The sequence below is a fragment of the Eumetopias jubatus genome, unplaced genomic scaffold (assembly GCF_037043125.1).
Source record: "Eumetopias jubatus isolate StellerSeaLion01/CBP00866 unplaced genomic scaffold, mEumJub1_p1.0 scaffold_8, whole genome shotgun sequence".
Lineage (NCBI taxonomy): Eukaryota > Metazoa > Chordata > Mammalia > Carnivora > Otariidae > Eumetopias > Eumetopias jubatus.
This window is the reverse complement of record NW_028274814.1, coordinates 138,221,299-138,240,041: the sequence shown is the minus strand read 5'-3', so window position 1 is coordinate 138,240,041 and position 18,743 is coordinate 138,221,299. Positions and strand designations below refer to the sequence as shown.

Below are 18,743 nucleotides of genomic sequence, written 5' to 3'. Positions count from 1 at the left end.
GCAGAGGCCAAGGCCAGGCCAGCGGATCTGGACGCAAAGGCCAACAGCACACAGTGACCGAGCCAGGTGGTTAGCCGGGGTGAGCCCAGGAGAAAGGAGAGTCACCCCCCCACCCCCCCCCCGTACAGAGCAGGTAATAGGTCTGCTCGGCTCCCTGCCCCTCCCGCACGCTGCTTCCCTGACCTGAGCCTCTCGCCAGGCCTCCTGCATTTACTAGTTTACTACATTCCCACGGGATTCTCTTTCTTTGATAGCAACAGAGTAGTTTTGTGGGGCTTTGTGGTGAGATATACGTGACAGAGAATGTGCCGTTTTCCCTATTTTTAAGTCTACAGACAGGTGGCATCAACTACGTTCGTGCTGTCATGAAACCATCACCACCAACCAAACATGCAAATTTTTAATTTTCCCCGACTGAAACTCCCTGCCCAGTAAACACTAGCTCCCCACTCCCCTGCCCCAGGCCCTTTGCACCTCCCGTGCTCCTCTCCTCTCTCCATGAAACTGACTACTAACACAGAGTATCTCTTAAAACAAATCTTTAATACACCAGACACTTCACAATCCTCTTCTTCGATCCTTGTCTCAAGCCTCTAAGGCAGATATTATGATTCTTCCCATTTTATAGAGGAAGAAATCGAGGGTCAGAGGAAGGAAGTCAACTACCTTAAGTCATTGAGTTCTAAACCAGGTGTCTCTGACTCCAAAAATGAAGCCAAACCGGGGGTTTCGTCTAAACCCAGGGGCTGCTTAAACTCTAGCCCTAGGGCCAACCCCAGCCTGTACCTGTTTTTGTAAATAAAGTTTTATGGGGACACAACACCGCCCGCCCGTTCGTTCACTCGCGTTATCTGTGGCTGACTTCCAGCCTCAATGGCAGAGCTAAGTAGCCACAACAGAGACCAGACGGCCCACGAGGCCTCAGTGTTTGCTCCCCGTCCCTTTATAGGATGTGCCTGCCGACCTCTGCTCGGCGGCCCCTCACGTCCCAGAGACGTGGCCCAGCACCGGGGCGTCGGCCCCACCTGGGGGACCCTACCAGCCCTGGTGACAGAGTCTTACCAATGCAGTTGCCTAGAGCATCTTGTATAAAGCCACTCTTGCACTGTAGCTTGGGTCTGCAGCGGAAGGATCCCAGAGTATTCTGACAGATAAAATCGGGGAGGCAGTTATGAATACCACTCTCACACTCGTCAATATCTGGTACGTCATAAAAAAAGGAAATTGTTAGCAAGAGTCCTGCCAGAAGCATCATACAACATTTAAAAATCACAAGAAAATTTTTTTTTAATGCTCATTACTCAGACTACAACCCAAAACATTCCAATAGAGAGGTCACATAAAAAGGAGCCTCAGCTAGCCAAATAGTGCTCGCATTGCTAAAGACTGAAAACTCTTTTTTTCCCCCCAAGGCTCTTATGAGGCAAACTTTCTGTTATATAATAAATATCCCAGGCATTTTCCTGGCAGTATGTGGGATTTTTTTTTTCCCTTCACTTTAGGCTAAGTGCGTGTTTAGTTTAGATAATAAGCAATGATCTTAGTGGCAATAAACACTGTCCCTATAAAGTTATTCATTCTGAAATCGTCATAATCTTCCAAACATGAACAATGGTGATTGTCATGATCAGACACGTTGGCTGCCCTTCCCCTGAAGTTCATGGCTGTCAAGTGTTCAAAAGTGTATACTCAGCTGGCTGGGCCCCTGGGTTCTCAGGGTCCAAACCGCCCAGCGAGGGTGGAGTGAAGTGAGCTTGCCCAAAGGCCGTCAGACGTCAGGAGGGTGTGCCTGGCTTTTGAGTTACCCTCGTAACTCAACCAAAATTTTCACACAAGTGGTTTTGTCATTCTGGAGGGCTGGAAACCCTCAGAAGAAAACTATGTTCTAATAGATCCTCATCAAAGCCTTATCTGCCAAATCACATCTATGGCTTGGCGGGGAAAGGCCAGCAGCCAAAAATGTCATGTTTTTATGCAGCGGAAGAGAATATGCTTTGAACTTCAAGGAAGCCTGGAGTCAGATGGAAGGCAGCTGTTGTACAGAAAATATTTTGGGGGGGGGAGTTGCGAGGAGAAAGCACATGTGAGCACCTGAAATTCACCTCTGGTCTTGTTCTGAAATGATCCTGCTCTGAGCCTGCAAACTCACCACTGTCATTAACTCAACGTTACGGTCAAGAAGGCAAATCTTTACCAAAGACATAACCGGCCAGCATCCCTGGGCAGTCACAGGGAGCCCAGACCCCCGGGAGCCCGGTGCTGCTTTACCAGCACATCCTATCTAGTCCCAGGGAGCTGAGGTGTGTAGACTCGGAGCATGTTATACCTTTGCAGTCATTGTCCTCCGTGAGCTCATAGCCAGTCCCACAGCTACTGTCTCTCTGGCAGCGGAAAGAGCCCACTGTATTGACACAGGACTCTCCAAGCCGGCAGTTGTGGTTGCCCATGACGCATTCATTGATATCTAGGAGAGATGGAGGCAAAGCAGGAGTAACCAGCAGGAACCACGGACCCCCGCGCTTTATCAAAAGGAACATCCCGGAAGGTGTGGTGCAATTGGTTGCCAGCCGTCTGTCCAGTCCCCCACGCACATGCCTAGTCGGGGTCCTGGGCACCCACCACCAAACCAAAAGCAGTGGTTTCTTTCCCCTGCTCGGTTTCAGATCTATTGCTCTCCTTGAGCACCCACGGAGCAAGTGTCAGGCCCTGAACCCGAGCCACGTGATCCGTAAGGCCCCTACGAGAGGCGATCACCTTGCTCCATCTCCCCCACCTCAGACAGGAGGGGCCAAGAGAGGCTGAGGGACGTGCCCGGGGCCACTCAGCAGATCCCGGATTCAGAGCGCGGTCAGACCGCAAAGCCAACCCTCTTCCCCAACGCGGTTATTTGTGCCTTCCTGGAGGAGAGCCATGGCTGGGCGCCGTGCGCTGCAGACTCCAGGGAATGCTGTTCCTCACCTACGAGGGGGGCCCCGCGGTGTGCAGGGTGGGCCCTGCCTGGTGCCAAGCCGAGGCCGAGGCCCCCAGGGCGGCTGCGTGCCGTCCTGCTGTGGCCGGAGCACGGCAAAGGTTACCTTCACAGGAGACGCTGTCGGGCAGCAGCTGGTAGCCCACGAAGCACGAGCAGACCACCTCCTCCCCCGTGTCTCGGCACTGTTGCTTGCAGGGCCCGCCGCCTGGAACGAGAGCGGATCAGAGCGAACGTGAGCCAGGAGCCCAACACACACCAGAGGCCCTTTGGGTTGCCAAAGGGTTCTCTTTGGACTGGGCCAGAGCAAGCGCCCTCAGGGTGGACAATACACGAAGGCAGGCTCCCCGGTTTGGAGCCCACCCTCTCCAGCCTAGCACCCCTCCCTTCCCACGCGAGACCCCCACCCCAGGATCTGGCCCTGGACAACCTTGGAGCGGCTGCCTCGGGTCCCAGCCCTGGTCATCCCTGCAGGTCGTAGTGGCGCCAGGGATGCTGCCACCCAGCACAGACATGGAGGGGGCCGTCCCGTGAGGGAGGCCAGGCCCCGCAGAGGCCCCACGGGCCCCCACAGCTCACCTGGCTCCCTGACTGTCCCTGGTACCGCCCCCCCACCCCACCCACTCCAACCACACTTCCTACAGGCTGCTGAGTGATGCTCAAAGAGCGACTCTCATCGGGACAAACCTCTACCGGCTAAAGATGCTACCAAAGCTCCGACTGCTGCCCAGGGCCTGTAGGCCTCTGCCTGCTTCCCCAGCCTCCCCCTCTATCCCCCACCCCACTCCTCCCACATGCCATGGCCCACCAGACTCACCCATGCCACGTCTGGGTCCACATGTCTCCACTCCTGCTGCCCAAATCTCTGTCCAGTGGTACTTTCCTGGCTAACCTACACTCACCCCTTGCAAACCAGCTACATCCTCCCCAGGAAGGCCCTCCCACACCCCCCAGGGAGTTTTCTGGGCTCTCTGCCTTCCCCCCGCACCCCAGCATCCCCACCCCCACCCCTGTGCAGACTGGCACTGTGCACTGACCACGTCATTTTGTGATTACACTGGCCCCCCATCAACGCTCCAGCCACAGGGCAAGTCTCCGAATGGAGCTTTGGAGCAGACTTACCAGTCTAGACATGTGGGAATGTTCCATGAAAGAGAAATAACGTTTTATCACATGAAAAACAAACCTGTCAGGCCCCACTCACTTTTAATTTGCAAACGTCTCCCTTGCCAGACAAATGGATACAGTCCAGGGCACCTTCTGGGGCTCCAGGACCCAAAGTCTAGTAACGCTCCTCCCTCCCCGGGTGTTCACCCTTCGCAGAGCCTGTGTTTAGGTGGGTGCTGTGGCTGGAGTGGGGGGGGGGCACCTCTGATGCCTGCTTCCCACACGGCCCCCTCCCTATCAGCCCACCAGGCCCCAGCTCGAAGGGAAAGAGAAGGTGGGAGCCCAGGAGTGTGGGGAGGGCAGACAGACTCGAGCTGACTCGCAGCCAGAGGGCTCTTCGCACGTGAACCTGAGCAAAACCCGAGGTCGAACTCCCAGTGGGATTGGGAGGTAGCAGGGCCTCACCTCTGCAGCGGTCGTTCAGGTACGGGTCCTCCTGCTCCTCCTCGATCTCTGAAATCTTGGCTGAGGGGGAGAGGCAAAAACGACATGTATACAAAGGCAGCATCCCATCGTGTCTTAGCAGAAACCCTGAATACTTTTTCTCCTTTTTTAAAAAATATTCTTTTTTTTTCCCAAGATTTTATTTGTTTATTTGACAGAGAGAGAGAGAGAGAGCACTAGCAGGGGGAGCGTCAGGCAGAGGCAGAGGGAGAGGGAGAAGCAGGCTTCCCGCGTTGCAGGGAGCCCGATGCGGGGCTCGGTCCCAGGACCCTGGGATCATGACCTGAGCCAAAGGCAGACGTTTAACAGACTGAGCCACCCAGACACCCCACTTTATCTCCTTACAAATACCAGGCAGTCATGCCCATTTGGGGAGCTCAGGGATTGCCAAGGGACGTCAGGCACTCCACATTACTCGCCCATTTCAGCAAATGTAGTCCCAGTCCTGCTCTAAACCGGGCCATGCCCCCCAAACCTTAAACAGTGCACACGGTAAAAACTTGTTGTTATTGGTTGAATGGTGTCACCCCCCTCAGAAGATGTTGGAGCCCTAACCCCTAGTACCGGCAAATGTGACCTTCCTTTGGAGAAGAGTCTTTGCAGATGATCGAGTTAAGGAGAGTGAAGGCACGCCCCCAGACAGTGTGTCTGTGTCGTTATAGAAAGAGGAAAGTGGACACAGAGGCAATTGATGTGAAGACACAGCGGGGAGACAGCCATCCATGTACCCAAGGCCACCAGAAGCCAGGAGGGCGGCCTGGAGCCAATTCTGCCCCACAGCCTCAGAGGGACTCAGACAGACAGCCAACACCTTGATCAGGGGCGTCTGGCCTCCAGACTAGGAGACAGAACATTCCTGTTGTTTAAGCTCCCCCCCAACTCCAGTCCATGGTGCTTTGTCAGGGCAGCCCCAGGAAATAAATAACTATACACAGTCTGCCTGCAAAACTCAATTTAGTGCGGGTCATTAATAATCACTCACTGGGTTCACTCAGACGAGGTATCTGAGCATCTGCTCTGTGGGCTGAGCACTCGGCCGAGACAAGGCCCCCACTCTCAACAGGGACTTCAACAGGGCAAAGGGAGGCAGTGGGGCCAGTGGGGCCCCCTAATTTAATCTAACAAGGTGGTTTTCCCCTGGTAGTTCCGGGTGAAGAGAAGAAATGGATTCGTCCCTCCAGCTTGCATAAGACAGCCAAGGGCGGGAAGGATCCCTAAAAATACCCAGAAACCACACCCCGGGAAGTCGAGGCCCCTTCCACAAGACAGGATAGCGGCGGTCGCAGTTCAGGCATGAGTCGGCAGCCCGGCACGACTGCGATGGGCGGGAAAGCGTAAATCCAAGCGCATCCACCGCACACTCGCGCCCACGGGCGAGAAGCCAAAAAAGACGCAGGGAAAACAAGGAAAGGAAACGTGACCTAATGGAAACAATATTTCTCTGTGTCCATTTCCTCTTTCCTCTGCTTCATGTATCTTCCACAACGCCCACAGTGAGTGTGTAACACACACACCGGAAAAATAAGCATCATCAAGAAGAAACATATTAGTAATTGCTCTAAAAATTCAATACAACATTAACTCATATACACTAGGCACAAGGCAGTCTCTTTCCAGGGCTGTTAAAATCTGGTCAGGGTCCCTAAGTAAGCCTTTCACTTGGCCAGGAACTAAGCCAAAAGACCTTTAGAGTGTGAATCATCTCTTCTAGTTTAGGGGCCTAGGAGCGCCTTTGCTATGGTCATTCAACTTGGGGACTCTTGGCTCACTTCGGGCATGCAGTCGAGGCCGAGGCACAGGCCGGGGTGTTGGCCAGGAGAACCCGTGAGGAGCTACCTCCTGCCCGGGCAAGGAGGCCGTCGAGGTTGGCATGGTGTTCTGTGGGAGCCAGCGAGCCTGGCACAGAGACACCACCATTTCTGCCAAAAAGCGAATCCCAAACCTGGGCTTCTTCAGCCTCCACCTCCCAATCTGTAGAATGGGGACAGCCAATATATGTCCCAGCACACGGTTCCTCCCAAACTCTCTGTGGTAAAGGGACAGGGCTCTCTCCCCCATCATAGGCCAATACCTTGATAACATGTAGTATAAAGTAATTACCAGAAAAATTAAGTTATGAGAACAGACAAATAGGCCCCCATTTAGATGAAACAGACATAAGTCATGCTATCAAAGGCTTATAAAAGTTTCTAAAAGCTTACTCTCAATTCGTGTACTTAGTTTATTAGAGGCCACCAGTGGTCTGTGGACTCTCTGTGCGGCCCTGCGGCAGCACACAGTAGGCCTGCGATAAACACCCTTGGGAAGAAAGGAAGGCGCGCCTTTATCTGTGAGGAGGAAGGGCAGGGGGTCCTCACATAGACTTTGGGGGAAAAGTCAGGGGCAAGAATTGGAGCAGATAAAAGACAGAAGAGAAACAAGACATCTGGAGCGGCAGCAAAGCTCAGACATTGTTATGGAAACAAGACATAAATCAACAAAAATCCTCCCCAGAGACACAGGAGAAATTCTCCACCAGGACAAATAGTTTGGGTTTGTTCAAAGTGAAAATGTTATCTCTGGTTTCAAAAGTCAAGGAGGGAGCCAGAATGTGGTTCCAGACCTTTATGACTGAGATATCTGACATCAGCCCCACGGCATCCAGGAGAAATTAAAAACAGAGAGACTGGTCTGTTTGACCCAGGACCACAAAGCCACCGGGGTCATGAAGCCAGAATGATGGGCAGCCTGACTTAAGGAGCACAGGTCTGTGAGCTCCTCCTTCCTAAGGCCTTCCTGCCCTTAACCCTCCAAAGCTCCCTTGAAACTGTCCTTGGGGTCACTCACCCCTTTGCTGAATAAATATCTATTAGTTAAATGAGCCTAGCCAGCTAGTAATGAGTGGTAACCTGCCCGCCTCTTGTCGACATGTCATTGGCACCAGATGGAGAGAGAAAGGGCACGGGCCAAGGGGCGGAAGGCCAAAATTCTCCCTCCCCTGTGTGTTGGTCATCTGACCTTGAGCATCAGGCCCTCCGTCCGTGAAATGAGAGCAGGGCCAGCCACCATGCTGACCAGCCCAGGGCTGTCGGAGGCACAGGGAAGAATCTTGATGACGAACATTTATGGAGTCACCCCAAACACTCTATACTCATTTTCCCAAATAACCCTCCCAGAAACCTTATGAAGCAGGATTATAATTATCCCCATTTCACAGATGAGGGGACTGAGGTCTGGATACATCAGTTTACTTAAAATACATGTTAGGACAGAAACATGAACCCGGATTTGTCAGATCCTGGATCCCAAGTCTTTGGTCCCACTCTAGGGCAGTGGCTCTCTCAGATGGGGTAATGAACACGAAACTGCTCTGACACCTAGAATCAGTCCGTGCTGAGTTAAGGAAACAGCAAACAGGTGTGCCCCCACTCCCTGTGATTGTTAATTTTATGTGTTAACTTGCTTGGGTCACAGTACCCAGAGATATGGTCAAACACCAGTCTGTATTTGCTGTGACTGCATTTTATTTTATTTTTTTAAAGATTTTATTGATTTGTTTGAGAGAGAGAGAATGAGAGAGAGAGAGAGAGAGCACGAGAGTGGTGAGGGTCAGAGGGAGAAGCAGACTCCATGCTGAGTAGGGAGCCTGATGCGGGACTTGATCCTGGGACTCCAGGATCGTGACCTGAGCTGAAGGCAGACGCCCAACCAACTAAGCCACCCAGGCACCTATGACTTTATTTTAGATGAGATTAACATTTAAATCAACAGACTTTGAGTAAAGCTGATTGCCCTCCATAATGCGGGTGGGCCTCGTCTAATCAGGCGAAGGCCTGCAGAGAAACATCGACCTCCTCCAAGCAAGAAGGAATTCTGCTAGTAGATGGCTTTTGGACTTGAGCTGCAACATCGGCTCTCTCTTGGGTCTCTGGCCTGCTGGCCAAACCTGCAGACTTCAGACTTGCCAGCCCCCACAACTGAGTGAGCCAATTCCTTAAATCTCTTTCTCTGTACACACACACACACACACACACACACACACACACCCCCTATTGGGCTTGTCTCTTTGGATAACACTGACCAATGCACTGACCAAAAGGGAAAAAAGGGGGGGGGGAATTACCTGCTTCTTGGATGTCCCCAATGTCCCCGGGGGCGAAGTCAGTGGTCTCCTGGCCCTTGACGCAGCACGCCCGGAACACCAGCCCACACTGGTAGCCGACCATGAGGGTGTACTCGCAGCTCTGGCCCTGGGCCTGGGCTGCCCTCCCCAACAGGCAACAGTGGCAGCATCTCTGCAAACACAGGCAGAGACTCGGGATGGAGAAGCTGCCCAACACGGCTGAGCCCCCCAGGTCTCTCTGGTCCCCGTATCCACTCAGCCTGCACAGCAATGACACTGTGGGACTTAGCCATCTCTTCTAAACTCTGGCAGTAAGCAGCTCAGCAAGCCGAGCCCGAGGCGTTCTGCCTCCCGAATCTCACAGGTCCCGGGTTTTTAAGGGAACCTTAAAGGGGCTTGCACCCAACACTTACCCCACCACACCAGACTGTCCCCCCCAACATCCCTGCCCCGCCCCACTCACATACCTCCAGGAGGAATTAGCTATAACAGGGGCCCTCTGAGGGTCACACAAGAGCTCCCCGAAGGTCCCCTCCTGGTTTGTGGTCTAAGATTTCTCTACCATGCCCGGAAAAATGAATATGCACTTGTCTCTTCCCTCCTGAATGCGGGTGATTTCGGCAGCAGGAAGCACATCGTGCATTTGAAAAGCACGAGAACCTCCAGACAAGTCATCAAGCGAGGGACAGAATCACTGCCTGTCACCTGGACCCTGGTGTTCCTGAAAGTGACACCTGAATCCCGGGGACGACATTCAGCCTGATATACGAAGAGCCCCATTTCAGTCCTTACTATCCTAAGAAAGGCACAGAACTTTCCAAAAGGCCCCCAGCAGGAGCCAGGAGGTGTGGCTTTGCTTGAGTTTCCGTCGGGATTGATGGGTCTTCCATCCCGCTGGTTCTACAACCTCCACGCCAGAAAGAACGGGGCACATGTTACCTCCTCTGCCTTCCAGGGCATGAGTAAGCCTTCCCGGAAACACAAATCACCCATCTGCCAAAGTGGCCTGTTCCCACCCCCGTTAGACTGTTCCATGCCTTTTCCACACCTCCCTTTCTCTCTAGTCTGGGGACAAGGGCAGAGCTGTCTGCTGGGCAGATGGCGTCTGCAGGGCCCCAGCCCTGCCTGGGGAGGCGGCTGCTGGACGCCCAGGCTCCTGGCTCCGGGGGCCCCCTTGACCAGACCTCCCTACTCTCGCCCCACCCAGCTCCCTCACGCCAGAAGCCTCCTCCCATGAAGGCCCACAAAGGCTGCAGGTGGGCGGAGGAGGGGCTTTGGACTCCCCCACACCTCCCTCCCAGAATTCAGACTCCATTCCAATTCATGCTCCTTGAAATCGCTTCCTGGCCCTCCTAACCGGGAACGGGAAATCTTTCTTCCTGGAAACGCAGCTCCAACGGGAACCCAGCTGCCCAGGTTAACTGTCCAGAGCTCCTTCTGGTCGGGCTTGTTTTTCTCTCGCAGTGGGTGGTGAGGGAGGGACAACCTAGTTAATTTGCAGTTTTCAGGCCCAGAAAGTGGTCAGGAACTCCTCCACCCCCACGGGAAAACGCAAACCTTCCACAGGGACAGAGGCCCCAGAGGCACCCGGTGCAGACCCACAATGGATGATGTCACTCGCTCAGCACTCACCTCCCCTCAGGCCCGATGGACCTAGGGCTGCCTCGCCAGAGCCCTCCCCTGCTGGTCTTGAAAGTACCCCTAGCCAGGCCACTTTGGAGTGGGGGCCTCTCTGAACCTCCCTCTTCTCTTCTAGGGCAGTTTGGGAGGTCGTGTGTTTTCAGAGGCCCGGGTGGGGGCCCCTTCTGAGGTCCAGGCTCCACCTCGCCCTGCTGGGCAGGAAAGCTTCAGGGCCTTCTGCTCCTGGCAGACGCGGGTGGGAGGGCCTGCCTTGAACTGTGAAGAGGGTTCTGACGGCCCCGGAGCTCAGGCAACCTCTGCTCTGATCTCTGCATTCCGGCTGGAAGCCCGGGGACTGGGTGTCCGCAGGGCCAGCCTGGGTCCCTTAGTCCCTGTCTCCTCCAGGTGGTCCAGGGCTTACTGACTAGACTGCAGGGGGCGGGGGGCCCGAGCCACCCCGCCCCCCACTGCTCAGAAGGACAGGCCTGGGCAGGTGCTGCAGGCAGGAGAGCACCCAGGCCTCCCGCGGGGGATGGGGGCGCCTGCGGCTGCGGGCAGGAGGACGGTCCTCACCTTCACAAACGTAGCCTCGAGGCTGGTGTTGTCACCGTGTGGCGTGGCGCAGCTGTCCTGCTCGTTGGCCAGGTTGATGCCTGTGGCGCAGTGTAGCTCCTCCAGCTGGCTGTGACAGCACTGCTCCCGGACCATCCTGTGGGCGCGGGGGCGGCCGGGCTGAGGGCAGGGCCCTGGGAGGGCAGGGGTCCCGCCTGGGGGTCCACGGGGGCCTGGGAGCGGTAGCCCCTCAGGGAGGGGAGCTCTGTCCTTGTTGGGTGCCTCCCCTTCCCAACCTACTCCCGCTCTCACTCACTCACACGTGCGCACACACGCACGCACACTCGTACCCACGCTCACTCGCACACTAACCCACACACTCGCTTGCACTCGCACGCACACTCACCCCCCCCCCCGCACACCCGCATGCACACTCGCATGCACACCGTAGCTGGCAGAAGGAAGGGGCTCCAGAAGTATATACCCTTTCAGGAGAGCCTGAAAGCAGAGCAGTGTCGGGGAGGGGGGGATCAGGAGAGCCCGTTGTGCCGCCCGAGCCCGATTCAGCTCTCTGAGCTCTGAGTGTCGTCCTACAGAACGTTCCCGCCGCGTTGAAAAACCAGGCCGGCTGACTACTGACTCTGGACCAGGCACCCTCATCCTTCACTGCTCATCTCTCTCTTCCAGACTCAGAGGAAATCGCTCCAGAGAGGTGGAGGAGCTTGCCCACGGCCACAGGGCGTGGGACGGTGGCAACGGTGACACCGGGCTGGGGCGTCCCATCTCCTGGCCCTGCTGGGGGCTCCGGGAAGAAGGTCCTTGGAAACCAGAGGACACCCGAGCGTAAAGGCCTGTGTTGGCAGAAGGGCCAGTGGCAGCCAGAAGTGGTGCCTCAGCTCAGAGCGGGAAGGGCTGGCCTGAGGTGGGTGAGCAAGCGGGGGCTGTGTGTGAGTCACAGGTATGGCTTCCCCCAAAATAACCGTGGCTTCAGCCAACCCCAGCAAGGGCCGGAGGAGCCGCCTGACCTGCGCCAGTCCAGAGAGAACGGGGCCTGCCGGGCCTCCTCTGCCTGCGGAGCAGCAGCCCTCAGTCCGTCCTTCCCCCCAGCCCATCCTCCACCCCACGGGGCCGGAGCTCTCTGCACCTGGCTTCCCATGTGCTTCCTGAACCATCTGGAAGGATTTGTCTATGCTTGTGATACTACACATTCCACTCACACCTTCGGTGAATTTACAAACAATAGGGATTCCACTAGATTGTCAAGAACAGCAACCGGATAGGCATCCATCTGTCCATGCATTTGAGGATGTTGGCTGCGCGGAAGACAGTGTTGGTGAGGAGGACAACTGGAAGGTTTAGGCACTGCTGGTGGACTCGCAAATGCTGCAGCAGCCGTGGGGTAGCTCCTCGAAAAATGAAATATACAACTACCGTACGATCCAGAGATCCCACTCATGGGTATACACCCAAAGGAACTGAAGGCAGGGACTCAAGAAGATAATTGCACACAACACGTTCAGGGCAGCATCATTCACAGCGGCCAAAAGATGGAAGCAACCCCATGTCCACTGAGGAATGGCCAAGCAGAATGCGGTCCATCCGTACTGTGGCACCATGATTCAGCCTCAACAAGGAAGGAAGGAGATCCTGCACCTGCTATGCACATGGATGGACCTTTCCTTTCCCATGACACAGAGCACCTTCTCACAAACCATATAGTTAACTTATTGTTTGATCATCTGTATCCTTTACAGAAGAGATTTTGTCTGTTTTGTTCACTGATTTATCCCCATCTCATCGAGAACGGTGCCTGGCACCTCGCAGGCCCTCGGGGATGTTTGTGAGATTAAGAGATGGAAGTGTCCGAGTGTGACAGGTGTGATGAAAAACGTCAGCCTTAGGTTTGGGTTCAGTGCGTATTCAAACTCCTCTGAGCGGTCCGTGGCCTTGATTCAGTCCAAGGTTTTAGTAAATTTAGATAATAAGGAACGTTGGTCCTTGGTTCGGGCTGGGGTGTGAGGTAATATGCGCCTGGGGGAAGCATCAGAGCTGCTGTCCCCTGACTGCCCCCAAATGTGTCTCGTTTAGAGGCTCTGGCAGAAGCTGAATGCACTTGGCTGCGCATGTGTGCAGAGAGGGCTCGGCTCCTCCGGCGGTCCTCTGGGGTTGCCCCCTCCCCGCCCAGGAGAGCTGACCGCACCCAGGTCTGCCCAGGAGGCTCACCTCCCACCTTTAGTGACACCTCTCTTTGAGCCAACAGTCCAGGCTCGGCCTCTGGTCTCTGCAGACGAGGTGGGGTTCAAACCCCAATGTTAACTGAGCAAAGGGGAAAATATGCAGGGGAGGTCTGGCGGGGGTGGCAGACCGTGACACAGTTAGAGCCAGCGAGCTCGATGGCTGACTATTCACCAAGAGGCCCTGGACACACACGCAGCCCGGCCCGTGAGTTCCCCAGGACGAGCCAACTAGCCTCCTGGGGCCTCCGTGAAACAGAAGTTTGGTCACTGCCAATCAGTGGCCCGTAGGCGGTGTCCTGGGAGTCCAATGACATGTTTTGAGGACACTGTCATGTGGAAATGTGCACCCCCCCAACCAGAATTTCCGCAGGCCCCTGCGATGAAGTGAGCTCCACCAGCAACACGTGGGGGGGTCAGGGGGAGCCCGGACTTGCAGCCACCTTTCCCACAGAGAGAAGAAATTCCTGCTCAGCCGTTCAGATGATATTCCTGACGTTTCAGGATATCTCTTGAGGCCTGTTCGAGATTTACCCTTGACCAAAATGCAGGTCATAAACAAAAGCCTTTTGTATGCTAAGAAGGTGTATTTTCTACGTAATCTGGGGCCCAACTGGGGATTACAGATAACTCCGGAACTTAGAGACTTTGATGGGTAGAAGTCACTAACAAATTTAGTAATGACTGAAATCCAAATTCAAAAGTAGGGCCCAGCGGCCTCCAGGTCTCTCTGACCCGAGCCCCTCCATCTGCACGTTGAGAGGTTTGGCTGGCTGATGCCTCACTTTGAAAGTCTTTGATTTCAAGAAGGATTGATCATAGTGGCTCCCTGTTACAGGTTGAGCTGTGTCTCCCCCCCCGCAAAATTCTATGTTGACATCCTCACCCCTCGTACCTCAAATGTGACTATATTTGGAGAGAGGGTCTTTAAAGAGGTAACTAAAGTTAAATAGTCATTGGGGTGGGCGCTAATCCATTACAACTGGGGTCTTTATAAGAAGAGGGGGTCAGGGTAAGACGCACAGAGGGACGACCATGTGAGGACACGGGTTGAGGACAGCCGTCTGCACGCCCAGGACAGGGGCCTCGGGAGGAGCCAGCCCAGCCCACACCGTGATGCTGGACTTCTGGCCTCCGGAGCCGGGAGACCATAAACCTCTGTTCTTCAAGCCCCGGTCTGTGGTGTTTGTGATGGCAGCCTGGGCAGACTCTGACATTCACACTGTCTGGCTCTGTGGTGCTGGCTTTTTCCCTCCCCTCTGTCATTTTTCTCAACCCTGAAGGGATGTCATCATAATCCTCCTTTTCCACTTGGGGAAACTGAGGCTCTGAGCTGGCTCAGGTCACACAGCCAGAAATCCAGCCCCGGTCCATCCAGCTTCTCCCGGCCAGGCTACTTGTCGTGGACACAGTCTGCAAACAGAACATTCGGTGCTGACCACCCAGCTTGGCTCCGGCCCCTCTGACGTTTCTAGGCCTGAGCCACGCTCGGGAGCCAAACTCTTGGCTCTCACTCCTCAGATGCCCCGCAAATCCTGACTGCGGGGCCTCCCAGTCAATTCCAACAGCCAAGCTCCTGTTTTCTTTTCCTTTGTTGGGTCTATAATGCTCTTGACTTTTCAAGAATTTCCTAAATCGAGATTTACATCGCCCAGCCGCGTTGGCAGACTGCACGCGATGCTTGCTGCCAACATAAATGCAAAAGTCCAGAACGAGGCGAGCGAGCCTTCCCTGCACATTCTTTCCGTGGCCGCTCTCCGCCCAGCTGCCCACAGCCCGAGTGTGGCTCGGCTTAGACCCGGACGGGAGGCAGAGCAGACCAGGGGCCGCTAAGGGAGGGAATGCCGCCTCCGCGACATTTGCTCTCTTAGGCAAGCTGATCTGGGTTCACATCCGAACGCCGTCCCCTACCAGCTGTGTGCACGGGGGAAAGCTCAGGTTCCTCATCTGTGAACCGGGATTAATAACAGTAAAATGGAGTCACGTGCCACAGTGCACGGCACAGAGGACGTGTTTCCCACAGACTTGCTACTATTTTTACTATTACTTTTACAGTGACGATCAACATTACAGGTCTTCATCATTTTCTCTAAGCGTGTATCCTCCCAAAACTTTGAAGGACCTGGGGTTGATTTAAGGGAAGAACAGCAGATCCAGGTGTCGGCTACTGCATAAGGGGGAACAGCCATCTGGGGGAGCTCTGCTCCGGACTGGCCTGTCTGCGTTCTCGGGGTCTGAAGGCAGTCCACACTTCGCCTCGCCGGTCACGTGATCGCATCCAACCCCACAACAGACCCCTTTTTGTCAGGAGGAGCCTGACGTGGCCACAGTGCCCAGGAGCGGCAGAGAGAACAGCAAACCCGGGTCTCCCTGCTCTGCAGCCCGGGGAAGGGGAGAGATGCCCCGGGCATCCCAGGGCGGCCCGGGAAGGGTGAGCTCAGTCCCGTACGGGGACGTGGGAGCGCAGAAGGAGGAGGCAGGGGTGAGCCACCACGCCTCCCACGGCCTGGGTGGACGTGGGCCTGTGCGCCAGGCTCTGCCAGGGGTCCTGGCTCATGCTGTTCCTTCTTCCCCGGTGTTCTGCTAAAGGAACACCATTCTGGTAGCACAGTGGCCATTGGCACATGTACCTGCATTCCTTGGATTCCGAGGCATAAGGCAGCGAGCAGTCCCTGTGCTGTGTGGCCATGCTATGTCCGTCCGCACAGCAAGCCTCCATGAGGGTGTCCGCGGCCACTGTGCAGGGAGAGAGCAGGGTGCCTGGTCAAGGAGCGACTCCCCCCGGGCCCACGGGAGGTGCCCTCTGACATGCAGCCCCCCTCCCAGTTCCTCGGGCCCCCACTACAAGTCAGGCCGGTCTGAACGGGCCTGCACACATCCGTGAGTCACTCCACAAACGTGAGTGGAAAACCCACCGGGTCCTGGGCTGGAACGCACACCCGCTCCTTTCTAGAAAGGCCTGATGTCTGAACTACTACCTTCCGAATCCAGTTCTTATGGGGCTGCAGCTCAGCCCCCGGGATCCATGCTCACCCAGGCTGATTCCCTGCTCCAGCCACGTGCCAGAAACTCAGACGGGGACCCTGCCCAGACAGGTTGGGAGCGCAGCTACGGCAGGAACAAGGCGTGAGCCAGCTGCCATCCAGCCCGACGGCGAGGGGGTTCAGGCACCACCAACCTGACTCTCAAGAGGGTCAGAAATAGGGGCAACCCGGAGGTTCCCAGCAGGGCTGACACCAGACACTGGGACAATCCAAGAAGGCTCCCCCCGAGGAGAGATCCGTCGGGCTAGCTGGGAGCGTGCACCAGGGAGGAGGTGCAGCAGAAGCGAGACTCGGGGGACAGAATGGAAACGGAGGCCACACCGCCACAAGCCCCCTCGGTGACAAGAGCCCACGTTTCTAGACCAGCTTCTGGGAGCTACAGCTGTGTTCTCTGCTGTAATTTCTCCAAGCTCCTTGTTAGCGAGGCGTCAGTCCTCATCATATAGCGGCCAACAGTTCCTGCCCTCGATCTGCGCAAGACCGCGTCCTCGCCCACAAAGAGGACAGCAGAAGGGCTCACGTGGGTCAAGCAGCCAGCTGCACACGCCCTCACAGCTGGACAATGGCCCTCCAGTCCCCAGCCTGGCTCTCTCAGCCTCAACCCAAACGGCTGCCCGCATGAGCCCCATGCCTGGGGGGAAGGAGAGGGCCCCAGTGTGCCCCGAGGAAGGAGCAGCTGCGTATGGAGGTGCCCCCAGCACAGGGGACTCACGTGGCCAGAGCATTAGCCCTGACGACCTCCACAGTCTGGGTGGAAGGCCACACTGTGGCAGGACGTGGCAAGATTGGGTTTTAAGAAACACCACGTTTTCTTACTGATGGCTTTCCGGCACCCAATGGGGTAAATCCTGATGGGCTCGGCAGAATTTCTTGGCACCATCGGCCACGGGTGTTTTGTCTGGGCTCATTATTCTTCCAAGGCTGGGCCCTCGAGGTGGCCCCAGAAGGGAGGTTCACTCTTGGGCTTAGCACGAGGCCACGACTTCCTAAAACACCAGCCCTGACAACCTGCCATCAACTGTCACAAGCACCTCCGCAGTCAGACGGGGTGTGGGACACGCTGCCCTTGAACGCCCAGTGGGCAGAAACTACCACTGCTCACCAAGAGTAATTGCTTCCAGAAAGACGCTGGGACAGTTCGTGCTTGGCCGGCCTTTCCACATGGCCAGGAGGAAGAGGGGTGTCACCTGGAGCCAAGTCAGCACCACCCCTTCCCTGGGGCTCCCGGGGATCTCTGAGCTGCTCCCCCCAGTGAGAGATGTGCCCTGACCTGTTCTCACCCTCACGGGGCGAAGAGTGACAGACACCCAGTCTGCTGCCACCTGGCCACTCGGCCCCTCCCCAGCTCAGCTGTCGCCCCTCCTCATTCCCTGACAATGTCATCTGGTGAACACGGGAGATTCACCGTGGGGCCAGGGCTCAGATAAACCTGCCTGGCGTCACGGGCCTCCCAGCACAAAAGCAGGAGCACTGTCCCGAGGGGAAGCCACAGAGTATGGGACAACGTCGAACGTTCCCATTCACGTACCCACTCGCTCATTCCTTCATTCTTACCCTGAAGTTAGGAAAAGCATTCACGAAACAGAGGACCTTATCTCTTGGAGATAAAACATGGCCTGCGGTTCACCCCAAGATGAGCGTGACCCAGCCGGGAGGCTGATCTCCCCCACGCCGCCAAGCCCAGCTCCCCATCCGCCCCGGCTCCAGCTGCGCCTGCCCAGCCCTCCTGCCTGCGGTCTCAGCCCTCGGGCTTCTCACAGCCTCTCAGGTCTCCAGTGGCGGCCTGCCCGCCCCCCCCCCCAGCTGGGCCCCCCACTCCTGCAGCCTGCCTGGCCCGGGGGCCCCCTCTGCTCACACACCACAGCCTGCACGTGGAGCGCAGCTCCCTGCTTCCTCATATTCTGACGGCCTCACCCTCCCACCCACAGGTATCTCGTGAGCTGGGCCCATCTCTTGTCCTTACGCTCCTCTGCACAAGGCAGCTACAGAGCTGATGAGAGCCTGAGCTCTGGGCTCACAGCTCCAGTCCCGGCTCCAGCTCTTTCTTGCTCTGTGACCCTGGGCAGGCTGCTTCACCTCTCTGAGCCACAGCTTCCTCGACAGTAAAACGGGGCTCGAAGTACCTTCGCAGAGTTGCTGAGCAGATGGATATAGCTTCTAAAGTTCTGAGCAACACAGGGAGCCCTCAGTAAACGGCGCTTGATTAGGTGTTAAAGGAACAAAGGAGATTTGCTTGCTGTGCGTGGCCCATGAGAAACGGGGAACCATGGCCCCGGGTTGGTGTGCGGAAGCCCCCCGGGGATGAGCAGCAGCCCCAAAGCCTCCCTTCGCCCCTGAGAAAGGCAAGCACGAGGGAAGCTCGGACTCCCACGACCAGCTCAGTGGGGTGAGCACTTTGTGCCCTGAGCCGTGGAAACATTTGGAAATGATTCTCGCTGGGGAACCTGAGCACTTTGAACTTTGCTCTCAGCAGGACAATAACACGTTAAGTTCTTTCCTCAGTCCAGAAGTTTTGGAATGTCCCTGGAATGCTCCAAGCAGCCACGGAGCTGGAACTCGTGCAAAACAGAGCCGTCTGGGGGCCGGGGCCGGGTGGGATCGGCATGCAGCCC

The 18,743-nt window shown here is 56.0% G+C and overlaps 1 protein-coding gene across 1 annotated transcript in view; it reads right to left on the bottom strand.

The window, feature by feature from the left end:
• Positions 1-18,743, bottom strand: part of FBLN1 (fibulin 1) — an 81,060-nt gene that overhangs the window by 48,333 nt on the left and 13,984 nt on the right. Inside the window, exons 5-12 of the mRNA XM_088025747.1 lie at positions 16,652-16,762; positions 15,718-15,823; positions 10,875-11,010; positions 8,682-8,853; positions 4,541-4,600; positions 3,075-3,176; positions 2,327-2,464; positions 1,063-1,200 (exon numbers count right to left, since the gene is read on the bottom strand). Of these exons, the coding sequence (XP_087881873.1) occupies positions 1,063-1,200; positions 2,327-2,464; positions 3,075-3,176; positions 4,541-4,600; positions 8,682-8,853; positions 10,875-11,010; positions 15,718-15,823; positions 16,652-16,762 (963 nt within the window). The remainder of the gene's footprint in view (positions 1-1,062; positions 1,201-2,326; positions 2,465-3,074; positions 3,177-4,540; positions 4,601-8,681; positions 8,854-10,874; positions 11,011-15,717; positions 15,824-16,651; positions 16,763-18,743) is intronic.